Below are 21,261 nucleotides of genomic sequence, written 5' to 3' on the forward strand. Positions count from 1 at the left end.
CTGAAAGGTCACTTGGATAAAAAAACACTCCCGCTTGTTTGCTCAGAACAGCGCTGAGCTGTACAACAACTTCCGGTCCTTGTCAGCGGAGTCCTTCTACACAGAGAAAATCTGACTCTTCATACTAGTCACGAATCAGCAATATATAAAGGAGAAGGCCAGAAAGACAGAAGAAGAAAGAGAGAGGCAAGAGAGAGTGAAGTCTCAGAAATGACAGCAAGACTATTGCTGTCTGACACGCATTTCCCCCTCAGCACTCCAAATCACAAGCAGTGTAATAATAGAATAATAACAGTGTTTAGAATGGGCCTAAGCAGAGAAAAGAAAACAATGGCAGTCTCATCTACCTTTCCTGCCATCCAGAGACTCTGATTTATTGAATGCAATGCACAAGCTGAACAATAAATTCTCTGCTGTTGTATATTTAACTTTCTTCACTAACAGAACCAAATCTGGCTCCTTGCATTTGTGTCCCTTAATGGGGAAAATGTTTTAGCAAATAGGTGTCAAAGTTCGTTTACCACAAACCTGGGAGGCATCACAAAAAGAACAGGAATCTAAATGTATTCATTATTCTGCTCAAACCACAGAGAGCCCAAGACATTATTACTATAAACACACCAGGGGCTTTGGGCTAGCATGCTTTTTATCCTGTCAGCGAGGTGGGGTGGCCAGAAGCTCTTTTGCAATGATTGGCTTATCCTCTCTCCTTGCAGAGTGAAAGGCAGCGTGGAGCACATGAATGGGAAATGCAAATTCTATGTGTTTACTGAAGATGCATTGGTGAGTGCTAACTTTTAAAGGCACTTGATTTCATACCTGTGTGTGGGTATGAGGAGATGCTCAATTAGGTTTTGGTCCTTGCAGCATTTCGAATTCAGCACATCATGAGGGTCAGTACCTGCATGCTGAACCAGGCTGTCCCTTTGAGCGTGGACATCTGTGTCACCTTTAGTATGTCAGAATTTTCCAAAAGCTAAACACAGCGTAATCTTGAACGTTAACCTATCTCTGTCCATCAGTCTGTTAGCCTGGGCCCAGAGCAGGTCTGTCTTCATTCCAAAACAGCTCAGTCATTTGTCGCTAAGAACACAAGCACACACATTCAGACACTGGATTGTAAAGTGGATTAGTAGATTATGTTGCACATACACTAGCATGGCGATGATTAACTTCCCTGGAGCGTGTAAGTGGCATGCAATAATTCTAGCTCTGTGAGCTTGTTAAGAGCATTCCAGCAACATTACACTGTTCTGCTGTTTTCTTGAGGCCGTTACTAAAATTAGGATCTTATAGACAGATTAGTCTGATGCTGCATCTGACCCACCCTGCAGGAGCATTAGTTAAAGTGTGTGTGTGTGTGTGTGTGTGCTGTTTACTTATGACCTGCTAATCATTAGAAGCTGGCACCAGAAGGCATACATACATTTGCAGACAAACAAGCGCTCTCACTAAGATGGGGGCACTGAGTGGACTGTGGCCATCAGGTCGAGTGAGTTGTGTGACGAGTGGACTGTGGCTGCTGTGAATCACATCAGCAGTGAATCTGTGGTGCTCTACAATAACCCAGCAGCCACAAAGCACGCAGCAGGGGAGGAAGGCAGTTATCAGTCCTCAGAGTCCAGAGCACCGGATAAGCCCTGACACACACACACACACACACACACACACACACACACACACACGTGGATCAAACAATGAGAATGTGGTAGGTTTTACAATTTGCAAGACAGAATTAAAGAAGTAGTAATGTTGGGGGGGGGGGAGAAAGACAAGACTATAGCAGTCTGGCATGCAAATCTACCTAAGCAGTATAATATCAGTATAATGTTATAATAATAGTATAGTGTTTAGCCTGGGCCTAATCCTCTAGTCACCAGCAGTGAACATCGGTCCACCTCACTAAAGCACAGTTCTAACGTCCAGCAGATCGGCCTATGCAGAGTGCAAAGATGAAGAAAGGAAAGGAAGAATACATCTGTGCTAGATAGCTAGATCTATAGATCTATAGATAGATAGACAGATAGATAGAGAGCAGAAGAGAGAGATAGAGACAAACATAGAGAGAGGAAGAGGTAGCGGCGCTGCCGGACTGACACGAGACGCTGACACGAGAGTAGCTGGAATGGGAAGAGTTCCCAGAGCGACTACAAAGGACACTAGGGGAGCTTGCTCCATATGTGGGAGGGGGGGGGAGGAGGAGCAGGGACAGGAGGATGAGAAGACAGGCCACACATCTGACCAGCTGCTCCCCCTTTAACAATCAGCGCTGGGCTTTTAAACCAGCACAAACATAAAAAGCTAGCACACAGACATGCATGCACTTCACAGGAGGCTGCCTCTGACACACAGCAGCATGAAAGAGGAGGAGTGTGTTAGGAAGATAAGAGATAGAAGAAACACACACACACACACACACACACACACACAAAGGCCCAACCTTTTTCTAGGACCACAAGAGGCACTAATTTGTCCCTCTCTGTTTTGCCCAGGCACTCCTCCCATTGCTGGTCTTCCTGAGCTCTTAAAAACCTCAGGAATCAAAAAAGCAGAGGAATCAATACACTAACGCTTGCATTAGTGGAGTGGGCCGAAGCCTCCCTGGCCAATCACTGGCCAGTCAGGTATGAGAGAGCAAGAGAGAGCCGGGGGACCCCGAGCTGAAGCTTAAGGGAGCTCAGGTAATATATGCAGCATCACAACCTCCATTCTGCTCTAGCTATCCTGACTTCTTCCCCTTATCGCTCTCTTTCTTCGTCTGAAGTGCCTTCTGCTGCTGGGATGACATTACATAAATATACTCCTTAGCAAAGGAAGCAGAACTGTACTGAGCCATGTACCTCCTTCTCAGCAAGGAGATAAAGAGAAAGAGAAAGAGAGTGAGACATACTGAAGTGAGAGTGGGAGGAATCAGAAGAGCAATGCCACAGGAAAAAATCTCCCTCTCTCTGTCCCTGGTTCTCTCTCTCTATTATACCTGAACTCCATTGGCAGTACAGATGTGGTAATGTATGGGTGTGTGCACATATGCGTGCGCGTGTATGCGTGTGTGTGTATTAAGGGGAAAGCATCGTACACTTGTCAGCCCCATTGCCTGTCCTTCAGCAGAGGGCAGAGGCAAGAGAACTACTGCATCAGATCCAAGCATCACTGACTGAGCCAAATATAGCATTGCCACACTCACACGCACGCATACACGGATGCGCATACACACGTGCACAAACACACAGGCGCACACACACACACACACACACACACACACACACACACACATACATACACTTACACACACATTTGCAAACACACACACACACACACACACACACTCAAACACACATACTCCCACCCACAGAGAAATGCAGATAATCTCACTAAGATACATTGAGAAGCTTTCTCTGAAATGTACACACACACACACACACACACACACACACACGAACATACATACATGAACAAACACAAACAACATACACCTCCACAAACATATCACCCATGCACAAATACAAATAGCACTACAGTGCATTACTCACATCTGAAGGAGCCGGCCTGCATGGTGCTTCTGCAGCAGAGTGGCAGATCCCAGATAGAGAAGGCGAGACAGCGAGAGAGCGAGGGATGGAAGAGGGAGCCCAGGAGGAGGGAGAGAAAGAAAGAGGGAGATGGAGCATGCACACAGAGTCAGAGTGAAAGAGGGGGTGGGAGCAGGGCTGGTGCTGCTCACGTCACACTTTCATGAATGAAGGGGTGTGGTGACGCAGACATGACGCAGCTTGGAACATGCGCATGCGCACGCACGCACGCACACGCACACACACACACACACACACACACACACACACACACACACACACACAGTCCCTCACACTCTTGCACACAGACTTACAGAAGCAACATACAGAGGAAAATACAGAAACACACACACACACAAACACACACAGGAGGAAAGAGAGAAGCAACCCAGACATGATGCAGCTCGAAACATGCACATATACACACACACACACACACTTTCTCTCATTCTTGCATAGACTTACAGAGGCAACACAGAGAGAAAAATACACGAACACACACAACACACAGACACAAGAGGAAGGAGATGAGGAGTAACCCAGAGAGAAGAGAGAGAGATAATCTGAATGCCAAACTGGACAGAGCGTTCTTACGCAGACGGTGTGCATATGCACGTGTTGACATGCGTGCTGTGAAACGAGTTAACCAGAAAATGTAACACATTTTGCATTATGTTTTCACATGCATTTGTGTCAAATGTGATTTTATCAGCACAGGCGTACATGTGACAGGATTTATTCCATATGGCTATTTATAACCACCTGCACCGTATATCATCACCACTCCAGCACTAGCCAAACACAAAAGCCCAATTAATAGGTCTGCTCCTTGACGTCAGAATTGGCCCTAATCAACTGCACACAGCCATATTTATGGAAACAAGACAAAGACTGCTCAGAGCTTCCCTTTAAGCCTTTGCACAGACAGAACTGAGCCTGGATCCAGTCAAATAACACAAATGTCAATGAATTGTGTTATAATAAAAGACACAAAAAACAAACCTACACTGAACGCAGGCTTGATTCTCTAAATTTCCATCTAGAATGACTGGATAAAAAAGGCTATTAAAATGCATTTGATGTTTATGAGCTTGATCTTACACTAAATCAATAACAGAATTGTTAAGTTTTAGATGTTAAAATAATAATAAAAAAAAAGTTTTTATGAAGAATAATTTTCTCAAATACACGTGTCACAATTACTGGCACTGAATGAGTTGCGAGGATACATAAAGGGATCAAAGAACATTCCTCCACAGGAAGCTCATTCAGATCCTTCAGTCCTTCACGCTCTCCTCCAGTTTACCCCACAGGCCTTCAGTGGGGCTTGGGAGACACAACACAAGGTCTACAACCTTTTGTCTTACAATATTTATGCATTCTCTGATCTTCCAACATGTTGACAGAGCGTCTTCGGCCTGTGTATCACTATGTCCGTGTATAACATATAAATGTTAATTGGATTTGCGTTTAAAAGGTAAAATATGAATGGAAGTATATATCAAAACAGATTTGTTTACAATAATGTGGTTTTAGTTTATTTTATAAGCATTTTTGCTATTTTGCATCACTGAAAGGTCTGATTTCTTTCATATTTTTTTACTGGAAATTCAAGCTCATTTTTTTCCAGCCTTTTTCTCCCATTGTAAGGCTGCCATGGACCACTCAAGAAATAGATAACACTATAACCTGCAGTACCAAGACACAAAACAGTAAACTATGCACAATACAGGCAGTATTCCTTCCCAGGCCTCTCACCATCATGATTTTTTTTGCAGACAATAGTTTAAAACTAATCGTGATTCATGATTAAATATTTTTAAAAATTTGTTTATTATACCATACCTGAATGCCTATAAATTCAATAATGCACACACAACCCTTATGATGAAGAACGTCAATTTATTGAAGAGCTAAATTATATACAATTAATTGGATTTGTATGCTTATAATAACTGCAAAACAAACTCCATAATCAAAATAAACTTTAAATCAAAATAATCGTACTATGGCCAAAACACCCACTGGAGGTGCACCTTTGTCATTTTTGCCAGAAATTACATAAGCAATATGACTGAGATTATTTAATAACTCTGAGGTTTGGTACACTGTCGGGAAGATGTATATGATTTTGGCATGTATATGATTATGTTGGCTTGCAGGTGGAACGATATTAAATCGTGTAAGCTTTTATTACTTGTTAGCAACATTAGTCTCCAGTGCAAAACTTGCTAGCCAGGTTAGCTGTCTAGAAACAGCTGCGACGTTGTGCGTCCACGTCAAAAGCAATATCACAAAATCACCCTTCAGCACACCATGTCACAGCAACATTCAGTTCGCTTGTCCTAGTAGAGCTAATTAAATTTAAGTGATCTGTTAATGTTAACCAAGTGGACTATATAACCTATACTAGCTAGTATAACGTTGGTATGACCAACTATTGTTTGCACAGTGCTAACGTTAGCAAAACTATTAACTAGCTGGCTACATTTCCTACCCAGGACAGTTGTCTTTCATATCACCGAACAATCAGTGTTTCTTGTTTTAAGGTGATACCTGTCCCATATTGTTTTAATGTGATACCTGTCCCATAACGTTATGACCGCAGAAGGCAAAACACCTGCGGCCAGCCTCGCACGTGCTCCAGCTAGCTCTCTCCTCTGAATCAACACCGCGGAGTTTCCATCTAAGACGCACTCAGCTCCAGCAATAACACCACAGCACGTTGAGGTGGGAACAAAAAGGACAAATGCCTCTAGAAACAGTATATTTGATTTAGTGGTTGGGACAATTTGGATAATCAGAAAAGTGGTGGTGACATGTCTTCACTGTCCCTAACAGAAATCATGCCAATGCTGAGGATTCATGGTGGGCTGATGGAGACAGTACAGAGAGCTTTCCTCCACGACTTTCTGCACCATTGCCGCTAGACCTGCACAGGTGTGTGAACCATCTGCCACCCAAAAGGCTGAATGTTCTCCCATGCAGTTCCTGACTGTAAATTAGTCTTGGGTTGCAAGGAAACCAGCAGTTATAGGCACAGAGCTTATCACTCAGATCGGCTTCCCTATCCCAGTGGACTACTCCCTGTTTCCCTACTCCAGCATACATTTTGAATTCCTGTGTTTCTTTAGAGGACTTGACTTTGAAGACAGATGACCAATTTGAGTTTGCAAAACAGAAAATCACCACCCAAGTAAAAGACTGATGAATACATTGAAACTTTCTGATGATAGAGCCAATTATATGGATGCACCAGATTAATGCCAAGATCTCACTCTGGTATCCTGCAGATATACTACAGGAGGCTGAGTGCGAGAGCCACAGTTTCACCTGACCAGCAGAGGGAAAAGAAAGCATGCTTCAGTTTCAAGGTGATCCTCTGGCTATAAAACCTTCTGCTTGATTTAACCCAAACCATGCACATACACACCCACACACACCCCAAATCACCCAGTTTATGTGTAAGGGAATGGCAGGACCAAGGGTATGTCTAAACATCCTTTATTGAATCTGACTTTGAAACAAAACCTAGATCAAGAACAAGAACAATCATACATCATCACTTTCTAATTCACCCTCTGGAAGACTGGAGAAGTGCATTTCCCAGGCATTTCTCCATTAGCACCCATAAAGGCACCCGTGGACTGCTCAAGGTGAGTGCTGTCAGTGGCCGTGCGTGGCCAAAAGAGGCAAAACCAGTGAGGCCATTTACCCGCAGAGGGAGCGGCAGTCATGTCCCCACGGTTGCTTCTGGAGAAGGCTTAGACACGGGTCCCGCTCCGTGTCCTCTTCGCCACTTCACCTGCAAACAAATACACACAGTGCTGAGGACAAAGGTCAGAGGGCTGAGACTTGCTTCTCAGATCACTCTGGATCTCATTTTCTGAATGGGGGGAAAGGAAAAGGTTATTTTCTGTGTATCAGTGACAGCGTTTGCTGTAAGAGGTAAAAAAAAAAGGCTCTGTGTGAGTATATATCAACAAAGGGCTTGTAGGCCATGAGCTAATCTTTTGTACAGTGCAGAGTCTCAAAGCGGGTGGGGGAATCCCCGCTCTAAATATAGCACCAGCTTAATGCTCTGAATAGACAAGAACAAAGAACAAAAGACAAGAGCAAAGGAATCTTACAAAATTTATGAATCACCTAAACATGCAACATCTAAAAAGCAGAGAGAGCAGAACTTAAAGTTCTTGTGAACAACTTGTAACTAGACAGATATCCAGAGCCCTTCTTACATCTGAATATTGCTCCAACGCCGGCAAATGTACACAGGTCAATCACAAGCCAAATTTACTGTCAGCAGTACTAGAATAAATACTACAGGTGGCTAATCTAACAATCAGTGCCAGGAAAAATAAATAAATAAATAAAACTCTTTAAAGGGAATGGGTTTTGAATATTCTGAGGGAAAAGCGGTGTTGCTGATCAGCCAAGAAAAATGTTTCTTTTCCCCTGTACATCCATCAGAAACACTGTGCAAGTCCACTGCAGCAGTAGACCAGCAGTCTTATAATGCAAATGAAAAAATGTGTTTTACTGAACCATTAACTAAACCAGGGTGAAAAGCAAACAGATGAAGACAGGGGAAGGCTGTCTGGGATGAAGGCTGTCTAGCTTCTGAGCATGTTTTTAATGAGAGGGGTGAAGGAGAATGTAGGCTGGGTCTGATGAACAGCTGCTCATGCCTGGGGCATTAAGTGACAAAACACCAGGGTGTGTGTGTGCGTGTGTGTGTGGGAGGGGGGTCTGTGTATATGATGGGGGATGCACCATGTCAAATCTGTAACCCCCAGCCACGCCCTTAGGGGCTGCAGAACCCTCCCTGCTCACTTCACATGGTGACAAAGAATAGCTTCTGCCATTGGATATTCCTTTATTAAAGTGAGAACACAATAGAATTAGTCACTGTTATTAAGATAAGTAATTTCACACATGACTACTAACAGTCTTTGTGATTAATGTTAAAGTGCTGAAGTGAAATTTCAGGCCTATATCAGGCAAACACTGGATCAGGTGGTCTAGCACAGCTCCCAATCTCTCTTTGTGGTCTTTGTCATCTAGCATGCTGGGACATGATGTGATACATTTGGTGTTTATCCATAAAGCCCTTATTTATAGATGATTACAATTTGGTGAGACAGTTTGAAGGATCTTACTGAAATACAAGTAAGATCTGATTAATAAAGGTTCTTCTAATATTGCCATTTTCAGCTTCCATGTATAAATTAAACTAGTCATAACCTAAGCTTTATGTTAATTCTGATTCATAAATACAAGCGTAATTGCTATTAATGAAATGCAAATAAAATGCATAGTTTGAAGCTACTTAATCAAGAGATTTTAATAACCAGAGAACAAATCTGCTAGCCATAATTCACCAGCTGCAGTATTAGTTCTGCACTAATAAGCACAAGACAAAGAAGATAACACCAAACAAGCAGTCAAATAATCAAATAATAAAAAACAGGATCTAAAAAGTCTGAAATCATATTAACATGAAAAGCTATTTTCCATTCACATCCTTGCTTTAAAACAACATGTGCTAAAAACAACAAATTTTTAGCACAAGCATAAACCGAACCCAGCCCCATAAACAGGTCGCAGTCAGCAGTAGAATCACACATTTATTATTTCAAAAAGTTAATGTTCTCCCTTCCTTCTGGCATAACTCCTTACCGTCAACATACATGCACAGAGAAGTCACTGGACCCTATGGCTAGTGTGTCTTAGGCAGAGAGCAGTCAGGTCTATGGTTAAATATTGACTAAAGTGTTTTGGGAGCTTTTCTGCACTATGAGAGTGCGAGTGGGCCATGACTATGTTTGCGTAGCAAGCTACACCTGACCTAAAACAAGTTAGGATTCCAAAGGTCGTCTGATCAAAAGGAGCCATCAGCAAATTAAACAAAAACAGACAGACAGGTAGGCAGGCAGGCATTATGCACAAAACCCTTTTCATTTCAACTTTCGGCATGTGAGCACCAAGAATGGAGAAAGCAGAAAGAACTGAGTGTCATACCACATGTTCAGACTGCCATGCAGGGACTGCATGTTCCTGTCATAGAGCCAGTCACTACTGCGCTCAGGCCGCTTTATCAGTAAGTGCTGTTAGCCTTTCACTCCACACTGTGGCCTCACCTCAATAGTGAGCTAATTCAGGCCTGCTCTGATTTCCTGAGGTAAAGGCAGCTAGACAGAACAACCATCTCTCTCCTGGAGCCCTGCTCCTGGCTACAACCACCTCTCTCTTTTTTTGGGCTCAGAGCCCTGGTGCTGGCCAGAGCCACCTCTCAATCTGCCTCTCTCTGTGAGCCCTGCTCCTAGCTGCAGGGCTAGGCTGAAAGACAGCCAGGTAAGGGCCAGCTCTATTACACATTCTCATTACTATTTAAGCAGGAGAACACACATGTCGACAGCTTCAGTGTCTCTTGCACGAATAACATAGACATGCGCGTGCGCGCACACACACACACACACACACACACACACACACACACACACACACACACACACACACACACAGACAGGTACTGTGTCCCTTGCATGAATAAGACAAAACCAGCATCCAAGCACACCAGGGACACTGTGGAAAAATTGCATCAAATGGAGCAATCAACTGCCATCAGCCCCGCCCCAAGGACTACTGTACCACGTGCATGCTGTTCTAAAGAGAGCAGGAGACCCAGTGAGCAGGGGAGCTTTTTCCAATGTTTCCGCAATCGATCATTTGTATAAAATTTCAAATTACTTTAACAAACTTCTGATGATATGTAAAAGAACTGCATCAAAGCCAGTACAGTATATGGCTGACAGTGACCAGAAAGATTCTTGGCGTAGTCTACCAGCTTTACATGAGGAACACCATCCAGTGTCTAATTCATACCTACAGCATGGGGCACTTGCAAGGCATGAAAGAATACCAATCAAATGCACCCAAGACTCCCTGCAATCTTAAGAGGTTCAGGACGAGTACCACTCCGACTTTAGACATGCATGACATGGATATGGCACCCATGGATGGCCCAGTGAAGTAGCAGCCCAGGGAGTTAAGCATTCTGGACCCTGTGCAATGTAGGGGTCATACTCAGCTGCTGAGACCAAAACAACAGGTGCCGACCTTAAATGAGTCTCAGAAAGAGCACCTCTAATAGTCCTCAACATGGTCTGTGATCAGTCTGCATGATGGCCAGGCTTCAGGCTGATGCAGCAGCTCTGCATCCAGTCAGTGTTTCACAATATAGTCACCTGAGAATAACCAGTATGTATGACTGGCAGAGCAGGCTGGACCTCAGAAAAAAATACTTTTAACAGCCAAAGGAGATGGAGGGAGTGAGCATAGTGTCATTGATGGAGAGGAAAGGAGAGGAGAGTTGAAGAGAAGAGAGGAGAGGAGAAGAGAGGGGATGGATGGGAAGAGAGATGATGAGACCAGAAAAGTGGGACTAAAGTGTGTGTGCCATCATGTTTGCTTCTCTGCTCGTGTGTTAATATGCTGTCCATGTTTCACAGCATGCAGGAGTAATTAAAGCAGCATACTGCTCTGTGAGGAAGTGTACACGCACCACAACAAAAGTACACACTCACACACCAGCATCACACTGCCCTGTAAAGATACATATAGATTTTAACACAAACTAACACACACACACACAGCAGTATATTGCACTGTGCAGTAACAAAATACTCAACAAAATATAAGAACACAAATACGCAACACACAGCAGCAACAACAGCACACTTCTCTATGAGGAACCATGTATGGACAAAAGTACAGCAAAACACACAAACAGAACGGGACATGGTTCTCTTCAGGACCCTCAGGCATCATGTTCATTAGCACATGCATCAAAGTGCCCAAACGGACATCTAGAAACACACATACATAGTCAGCCTAAGATCCAGTGCGACTGCATGCTCAGTTGATCAATTCTATGCTGTAATACAGTACTAAAACACAGAGCAAACAGAACTGTCCTTCACAAGTCTGGACCAGACAATCACCTGACATGTTTGCTTAATGCGTGCATGTTTTTTGCCAAAATACCTAGCTACCACTAATAGTTTCTGAGGGAATCAGTTTTGAAGGCTCAATGACAAAAACAGTCCAGTCCTGGAAGACAATGAGAGTGGGGCTTGCTTGACAGGTCAAGCCCCTGTCCACCTACAGGCCTAATAGCCAAACTACACCTAATGACTATGTAAGCTTAACCCTGTTCTCAAACATGCTGCCACCACTGACTTCAACTGTCCACCAAAACCTTATAGCCCATAACCCTGGGGAAAGGTCTCAACTACATCTGAGGTTCAGGATTTCAGGTACGGTGGCGCACTGTACATCAACATGGGAAACAACACTGCTGGGGTTGGCATTACTGGTAGAGTCAATCTGCTCCAACAACGTGTACAGTTGGAGCTGGCCCTTATTGTAGACGGCTGCTGTCTGCTGACATCATCGCTTCGGCATCGTTCACTAAAGTCTGATGAAGGTGCTATTGCAATCTTACAGCCTGGTGCTCATGGGGATCAGCCAGTGGTGAGCAGGTAACGGGGGCAGTCTGAGTCCATGGTGGAGAAGCCCTGCATGGGCCCGAGTCAGCGGAGGGCAGCGGAGGGGAGAAAAACAGCATCATTACTGAAATGTCACTCAGCAGGAAAGAAGCGATACAGCCGGATGATGGAGGGAGGGGAGGAAGAGGGGGGCAGGCAGAGAAGGACACAGCACCCTATCAGTCTACAGTTCGCCTCATTTGGTTTCCTCTGCTTAAACGCACATCAAAAGCCACTGAGGATGCAATACGCAGCACGGATGCTGGCGTTACTATGAGTGTATTCTTACATACACACTATTTCACCTGTGAAAGCACACAAACACAATATTCTCCACTGCTCCAATAATATGTGGAAACTTTAAGAAGCTTAGCACGATTTCAATAACCATTAGCCTTAAATAAATCATGATATCTTGTAAATAAATACTTTACCTGTTTGTTATTTACTGTATTTGCCTCATATTTCATTATATGTAAGCTATCATAGTATCTTTTTCTTAAATACTAGAAACAATTTCTAGAAGAGATAACAGATTTTAGTCTCAGATAAGCTGTGATAAAACCTGAGAAAGAGAGAGAAAAGGACAAAGAAACAAGAGAAAGAAAGAGAAAGAGAAAGATAGATGGAGACAAATGTCTCTCCAGGGCGAGATTAGTGGCGTGATCTCTGTTTTCAGTTTATGAAGATTATGTAAATGAAGGTCTCTGTGTCCCATGAACAGTATTATGTTGGCACCACTGATCCACAATAAATGTATTGTACAATTTATTATAGATAAGTGGCTGGCCCCTCAGTCCTGTCACACCCACTTTGATTATGTCACTTTTGCCTGGGCATATACTGACACATGGGTTTCCTTGCCCAAAAGGTTTTGGTTGTCATGTCATTTTCTTGCTTATATAGAAAAAACAAAAATGGAAATGTTTCTCAGTTACGAACAGTGAAGTGGCTCTAATTAACACTTCGTTACTGCATGTAGTATTTAGTTAATAGTTCCTTAACATGAGGTAAGCATGCATACATGAGGTTTGCCATGAGTCTCTCAGTGGAGTAGATAAAATACACATTCAGCACATTCAGATAAGGACACAAGTGAAGGGAACCTTTCTCTCTCAATGTCTCAATGTCTCTCAATGTTCCACCACTGCTAAACATCTGCCCCATTATCATCTACAAAAGGACCACTTTTGTCTGAATATTTCCCCTCTGACAGCTATACACGCTTTATTTATAACCAGCCGAACCAAACCTAAAAACCCTTGCATATCCTACTATATTTAAAAATTAAGATTATATAGCTGTTTCGGGATGCCACCTGAGATACGTGAAATCCATCTAGCCTCAGATGAGGCAAATTAGAATTTGCAAGACTTATTTCTCTGTGCATGAAGGTACTAATACATTACAGAACTTGCAACATTGTGGACATGGATCTCAGCAATAACACACAGTCAGAGCTCATACTACCGCTTCTAGGATTCCTTTTTTACAGGCTTAGGTGCGCGCGCACACGCACAAACACACAAACACACACACACACAAAGACACACAAGGCAGCAACTCCTTCCTGCCAGCAGGTGCCACTTTTCACAAGGCCTGCCTGACTAATTCGGTCAGATGGGTTCCACTCGAACACAGCACATACCACCCCGCTCTGCCCACACCAACTCCATCAGTGGTGTCTGCCCACTGAATGGCTGACTCAAACGGCTGGGTATCAGTCATTTATTTCCCCAGATTCCAGAAGAACTGTGTAAAATAGCTCACAAGAGGATCCAGAATGTACTGGGCAAATTAAGTTTGATATTAGGTAGGTTACTGGACGGTTCCCTCATTCACATATGCAAAAGATCAAAAGTTTACATTTGGAGAGACTTGTAAAATTGATTAATTTATTTATTTTACCGAATACTAAGTTACAATAGGTACAACAAAAAGTACCAAAGCTATGTTTGATTTTTCAGATCCTTTAAAGTTTGCAGCTTCAAAGCTTCATTCATGTGGCATTCAACTAACAAAGAAATCGCTTTCAGAAGGAAATAATAAAACTGATTCAAAACACACATGATGTACAGTCTCAAATCAATGTAAGATTACAACGTTTTACAAAAACGAGAAAATCTACATTATTAGGTTAGAAATAAATTATCTGGTAACCGCTGTCTCATAAAAAAGAAACCACAAAAGTGTTTCTCAGGCAGGCCTCTAGCATTAAGGGTTTTATAAATGCTTTATTAAAATGTAATTTGCTTTGTTCAATGCACTTTTAAGAGTTTTTTGGTTGAATACAGTAATCTAAATTTCTATTTCCACCAGGAACTGCTGACAACACATTACAATTAACTAAATTATTATTATTACATCAAAAGCCAGATGTATAATTTTGAGTAGCTGGTTATAAAGGCAGCTGATATAACATGAAACAACCCCATCAAACACACTCTATACCGAGTACAACAAATAATTTTTAAACAAACATTTTCAGTAGCTGTGTCTACCTTTACCCACTGGCGGTCGTTTAAACCACAGACCTCTATAGGCTGTAATCTGCAAGATGTTGTGTGGGCTGTTTCACAAAGACGCCCCGGTCCGCGCATACCGCAGCAGGTTACTATTCTGGCACAGTCTATGCCATGACATATTCTTGATTTACGGAAGAAGAAAAAAACGGACAAAGCCGAATACAAAAGTTAATAACTGCCAAAAAATTCGTGCTCTCAGTATGTTAAAACGTCGTTATTAGTGTAATAGGGTAATGCGATATAGCCTAATAGCAGCATCGGCCAGTTCGCATTCCAATATATACTGTAATTGTAGCCTATGCGGTGAGTTTTTATTAACGTTGAATATATCGTTAAAGAATGCTAAATGTGTGGACCAAAGCTTTTTATTTCATCTATTAAAACAGCGAGGACACATTGGGTTTAGCCAGCTAGCTGCTGTCCGAGCTACATCAGCAACACACAGGAGTAACAGGCAAACATCACAGCCACGTCTTCCTGCACTACCATTCCGTTTCTCAAAAAAGGGTGTTTCTTAAAACTGCAAAGAATAACGTAAAACTATCACACGTGCCCTACATGTATTAATAAAGGAAACGATAACAGCAAAAAAACAATTTTGTTCCTACCGTATAATTTCTGATCCTCTCGTCGTCTGAAGACAGTTCGGACGTCAATCTACTGCAATCCAATGGTTTAATCCGCGTCTCGTGAGCGACAACGTCACTTCCGTGTTTTGTAAACTATACACCTGTAACCTTGCGCGACGGTGTTCCTGTCATATAAAATAGTGTGTATATTTTTGATAACTTTGGCTGTATTGTACATGATATTCCGAGGCCTATCACAATACGTCTTTTGTGCTGTTTCTCCGAATGTCTAAAGAGAATTACCATTATGGATCAAATCAATTTAGACCTATAAATGGATTTTTTCATTTAAGATGCTGCTATCGAAGTTAATAATTATGCGTCAGTATAGTGACTAGTCGTGTAAAAACATAATTGCTACAATTTGCAGAAGTAACATTTTTTTCATTATTTCGATTTTAGAGAAAGTAGTGGGTTGGTCCTACCAAGGGCGGGGAATGGATACTTTTTGCTGGAGCCACGTCTTTGGACCAATGAGAGCACACAGATACAAGCCGAAACTAACCTTAGTTTCCAAAGGAACTTTTTTTTTTTTTTTTTTTAATCCCAGGGCTAAATAGAAAGGGTATTCTATTAAGACTGTTTCCATGGTGATGCACTACCATATCATTCTTTAATAAAGCGACATCACATTCCCTATTTTAATTATTTCAATGCAATCTTAAACTACTCCACCCAGAGAGTAAATGGAAATCAGATATGTTAAAACATTAATTCTAAGACATTAAGACATTAATTTGAAAACATTAATTCTAGACACTAGGGGGAATTATAAGTAACTTACTTGATATACCCGCTAGAATCGTCTACACAGGCAGATGTCGAAACGAAGCACCACACAGCGACCTTATCTGAATGCTAATTTCACTTCTTTCTGTTGAATCTTAATTCACAACTCAAATCTAGGAATTGCAGAATGCCTGTTGTTAGATATATATTTATTTTTTAACTACTACTGCTGCTATTCTTCTTCTTCTTCTTCTTCTTCTTCTTCTTCTTCTTCTTTCTGTTACTGAAATACACTGGTCACCCCCTGGATTTAACTAAGCAAATAGGTAAGAGCCTCCCATTGGATAATTACAGCATGGGTGATTATGGTTCAGCTGGCAACAAGTTATTTAACCCTAACTGATGCAGTGAGTAGCTTCTCATTTTGGCAAGAGGCCAGAAGGCTCACTTCTGCTTTTGCAACAATGTCTGGAGATTGAACAAAGTCTTATAGCTTAAGTAGATGAACTCACACATTTCTTAGAGAGGGTGTGGATCACCACAATACTACACATTATCAAGGGTGCTAGAATGTCCTCCTCATATCAAAGTCCTCATAGAAGAGCTGCTACCTGGGTCTCACTTTATTGCAGTGTTTTCACATTGATATGTAACTGCATCTCCATGTATTTTTTTAATGCAGTAATATAAATAAACATTGATATGTAACTGCATCTCCATGTATTTTTTTAATGCAGAAATATAAATAAAAATTAAAAAAATAAAATAATATGTATTCATTTGACAAGTAGTTCTCAGTTCAGAGGTCTCACTTAAATCACATTCCTTTATTGCAACAAAGCACTCAAAGATGCATGACATGTGCAGATCAGAGTCAGAACAAAACACCAAAACAAAGTAAATACAAAGTAAAGCCCTCCTATTCTCTGGTGATGTTCCTTATTACTGAGCAGATAGTAATGGATGAACTTGATTTGAATTGAAACTTTCAACTTGTTTTAAAAACTGGCTATACAAATAAGATTTATTACTATTATGATAAGTTTGTTGCCATATTCAACATTAGGACATCTCAGTGATAATTTGCCTGGGACCTGGTGAAACTGCTCAGCTGCATGGGGATTCTGAAAAAGATGCTCTTACAGGTCAAATTACTGCATATGCTGGCTTACCACCCCACACTTATGATTTGGTGGAAGGTCAAGCAGACCCTGGAGAGAATGCTGCAGAGGATGGTGGCTGATGATGCACTCAAATGGCATCTTTTCACCATTTAAGCTTCTGTTTGGCAGTGGTCCATAGGACCTGCTGTAACTTGGCTAGTGGCCTGGGAACAACTATCTCTTTACTTCATAATTTCCAGACAATATCTTTGCCCTGGTTCCAATGTGGACTGTAAGTTATTGACCATCCGGCAAAGCCTCTGTCATATTGCATTAGTCAACCTGGAGGATGAGAAGTGAGCAGACTGATCACATAAATCTATGGATTGAATTCACAACTCTACTCTCTACTCTTTGTACCATGGCAGGCACAGAGGACAATATCCCTCCACATGATGTGCTTGCACCCCTGGCTAAACCAATCCCTGCAACACAACATTTAGATGTCTTCACAAGTGGACATGGTTCTATAGGGTTCTTGAGTCCTGGTGATAGAAGAAATTAGAAAAATGCTGGAGGAGACAGTCATCAAGGAATCCATCAGCAGTCAATCAGTGCAGGCCTTTGTGGTGCCCAGGCCAGAAGGCTCCCTCTGCTTTTGCAACAATGTTTGGAGATTGAACAAGGTCTTGGAGCTTAAGTGAATGAACTCACAAATCTCTTAGAGAGAGTGTGGATCACCACAATACTACACATTATCAAGGGTGCTGGAAGGTCCTCCTCATGTCAAAGTCCTCATAGAAGAGCTGCCACCTGGATCTCACTTTATTGCAGTGTTTTCACATTGAACAGGGCTTTGTGCAACCATCTGGGGTCCTCCTGGAAACTATACCCTGAACTGTCATTATTCAATCATCTCCACAGCCTCTCCCCTGTCAGGCTTCACAAAGGCTAGACCAAGAATGTGACCTGGAGACCTGCTGTGGTGAGCCCCTAACAGCAGCTGAAAGAGGGCCATGCATCAGAGTTGATGTTTGGAGACAGGAGTTAGTACTCTCCCACCAGTTAAGAGAGCAAGACAAAGGTATTATTAGGTGAAATATCATAGACCAGAATCCCTGGCCATCAGTTTGCCTATGGAGGATCTGCACTACTATTTGACGAAGTTGCTTTTCAACCTCATGCTGGACCATGCTTCCGTCCAGTGGATGGCCATGGCCAAGGACATCAGCTTCAATGTCACCTATGGGTTCCTGGCTTTGCATGACTTCTCCTTTCAGCTTGAACTATACTCAGGTAAACAGCACATCAGTGCTGATTGCCTTTGTCAGTTGCATGCTAAGGGCAGGGACAGCGATGCTGAATCTCCTGTGGGATACTGTCCAAACCCACATTCCACCGCCATCAATGTTTCAGCACCCAGGACAGCGACAAAATATAAACAAACCCACATGATGGAGGAGTGATGTAAAAGAGGATTCGAAAGAAGCTCGAATGAGCTCAGTCATTTCTGGCACATGACTTATCAGAAAGAGAATAACAATGGCAGATGCACAAGAGAGGGAAGAAACTGAATGAGGTGAGGACTCATCCTCTCTTCTCCATTTTATCTTCCTACAGACTCGTGTCTGCAACACAGAACACTTCCCCCAAACAGAGCATGCTCACAAGCCTTCTCATCATGGTCCTCCTGCTCACTGTTGTAAATAAACACCCCTCAGGACCTTTAAGTTGCCATCTGTGTCTGTGTCAGCAGACATTATACTTGCAACAGGAGGTGTAAGAAAGTTTCATGCTGTCATCCAAAAAATGTTTATAAGGGTGTTTATGTTTTCCAAGTCTATAAAAAAAATAAATAAAATAGAATTTGGACAATTCCTATAGCTTGTGATCATTCATGGATTACTCTATGCATATTTATGTATCATCTGGCATTTATAAAACAACCTGTGCTAACTTCTGCAGCATGTTTTACTTTAAGATGTACAAAATGACATTACATACTTGATTTTAAAATCTCTGAATGTCTTTTGTTGATTTAGTTAGCACAGTAAAACAAAGAGAAAGGCAGACAGGCCTTGTTCATGTAATGCATAACTCCACTGAAGCTGCATGAGTAGAACTAAAACTAAAACAATATGAAAATCTGAAAATGTTTCTTAAAACCATTGTACATGCTTCAATTTATACATGTTTGCAGGAAGCTGCTGTTCTCTTTTCTTTGTTAAAACCTCTGTTCTTTTTCGTATTAGTAATTCAAAGCTATAGAAACAGAAGATTTTTTTTTATCTGTGTGTTATAGCCAGACAAACCAAATGTAAAATGATTAGACATGCAGAGTTGAGGTGGTTGACACACAGTGTGGCATGTGAAACACTGCCATGTGTTTCCCTAAAGCTGCCTTCACTCTATGAAGTTGTTAAAATTGTACTGTCACAGATGGCAATAACAAATTATGAAAGAATTCTTTGGTTGGGTGTTAAAATCTGTCATCTTTTAACACGTGATGTGTCATGGTCCACAGCGGCCAATTTAGTGGCTCTTTGACCAAAGACAGTCCATTATTATCTCGCAGTGTGATTGCTGTTACAATGCACACTTAAAGTCAACCAATAGGGAGCATCCTGGAATTGTGCACAGCTCACGTGCCGCTTAAATATAAATGATAGCATGGCAAAATAAATACATAATAGGTAAGGCTTCAAATAACATTTTGTGGAACTATAGCAGCAGATAGAATACATTTTGTTGTTTCCGCTGCATTTGAGACGTCTTTTTTTTGCAAAAAGATTACAAAAGCAGGATGTTGTAAGTTTTTTTTGTGGATTTATTGCCAGAAAGGAGATTGTATAGTCTGACTCAGTACAATTGAGTTTTCACAGTCTGTCATGTAGTTTGGTAAAGATCTCAGCTGCAGCATTTCATACATTTATGGTATTTGGTGATGCTTTTATCCAAAATGACCCACTATGACTGAATACAACTTGAGCAACTGAGGAATAATGGCCTTGCTCAGGGGCCCAACAGTGGTTTGAACTGCTAACCTGAGCTACCACTCAGGTACCACTTGCACAGTGAGACATGCAGCAAATGTAGAAGACTGCTGTAATCACACAGTGTAAAGCCATCTTAATTTTCAGAAGTTTACTTGATGAAACTGGGCAACATGACAGAGAACCTCTCCCTGGTCTGGACACATGGGAGTCTGACTGCTCACCTTCAGCCACTGGAGAAGTTTGGTCTGCGGAGAGAGCAGGTCACACTGTGGTGCTGACTAAGACTACATTACTGAGGCAATGTATTTAAACTTATGTAAACTCTGGGGTATTCATTTTGTTTAGCTTTTATAGCTATTTGATTTTTGTTAGGATTTCTATGACAGAACCACACAGGTGCTTCAAATGCTCAAATCCTGAATTTACTGTGTCTTGTCACTGACACTCAACTCTCACTAACCATTTGTCAGTGAGACAGTTTAGTTTAAGTGGAAAAATGGATGATGAAAAAGATTCATACCTCTCCAAAATCATCTATCCTCAGACTATGGCAGTCAAGGTGTAAGGTTATTATAGTTGTTTCCACCCAGGCATTATCAGTGTTCCGGATGTCATCTACATAACTCTTGTAAACCTGGAACATAGCAGAACAAGCAGAATATTCCTTGCAATATTACCAAAATAAATAAGGCACAAAACTGTAATGTACATAAGCCTGAAGGTTCAAAAGATGATGGTCTATGTTCAAACGACAAGAAAAACAATCCACCACAGGACTAGCCCTGAAGGGCAAGAGTCCAGCATAATTTGATGCTTTCCGTGGGTTTAGTTGTTAAAAAGTGTGTATCTGTGTGGACTGCTGGTATAATATTTCAAACATTTTATACACCCACCTCATTGACTTTGGTTCCTGATTTTATTTTGGCATTTATACTTTGGTAAAGCTTCTTCCCTAGTTTTGTCTCCAGGCCTTCTGGTAAGGGTGCGTTCTTTTGAGCCAGGCCCTGCAGGAGCATGTGTAAAGCTTTTGTACAGTTATACGTTGCATGATTCATCATTAAAGTGTGCAATGGAAACAACACAGTTCAGCAAAATTAATGTCAATTAAAAATAAAAATCACTTCATAGAATCATTGCCTAACATTACAGAACTTTCTGCTA

General features: G+C 41.8%; 2 protein-coding genes across 3 annotated transcripts in view; both read right to left on the minus strand.

Moving 5' to 3' along the window:
• si:ch211-45c16.2 (mitogen-activated protein kinase kinase kinase 13) overlaps nucleotides 1–15,324 on the minus strand; it is a 32,110-nt gene extending 16,786 nt beyond the window's left edge. Inside the window, exons 1-3 of one of the 2 annotated variants that reach the window (XM_035523711.1) lie at nucleotides 15,252–15,280; nucleotides 12,076–12,148; nucleotides 7,285–7,374 (exon numbers count right to left, since the gene is read on the minus strand). The gene's annotated coding sequence lies outside the window, so the exon portion shown is untranslated. Of the gene's footprint in view, nucleotides 1–7,284; nucleotides 7,375–12,075; nucleotides 12,149–15,251 lie in introns of both variants that reach the window. The other variant, XM_027010885.2, reaches the window with a different exon arrangement.
• Nucleotides 15,325–19,931: 4,607 nt separating this feature from the next.
• Nucleotides 19,932–21,261, minus strand: part of trpm2 (transient receptor potential cation channel, subfamily M, member 2) — a 28,650-nt gene continuing 27,320 nt past the window's right edge. The window contains exons 34-36 of the mRNA XM_035523903.1: nucleotides 20,994–21,104; nucleotides 20,621–20,734; nucleotides 19,932–20,345 (exon numbers count right to left, since the gene is read on the minus strand). Coding sequence (XP_035379796.1) covers nucleotides 20,241–20,345; nucleotides 20,621–20,734; nucleotides 20,994–21,104 — 330 coding nt within the window. The 3' untranslated portion in view covers nucleotides 19,932–20,240. The remainder of the gene's footprint in view (nucleotides 20,346–20,620; nucleotides 20,735–20,993; nucleotides 21,105–21,261) is intronic.

This window comes from Electrophorus electricus, chromosome 2 (genome assembly GCF_013358815.1).
Source record: "Electrophorus electricus isolate fEleEle1 chromosome 2, fEleEle1.pri, whole genome shotgun sequence".
Classification (NCBI taxonomy): Eukaryota; Metazoa; Chordata; class Actinopteri; order Gymnotiformes; family Gymnotidae; genus Electrophorus; species Electrophorus electricus.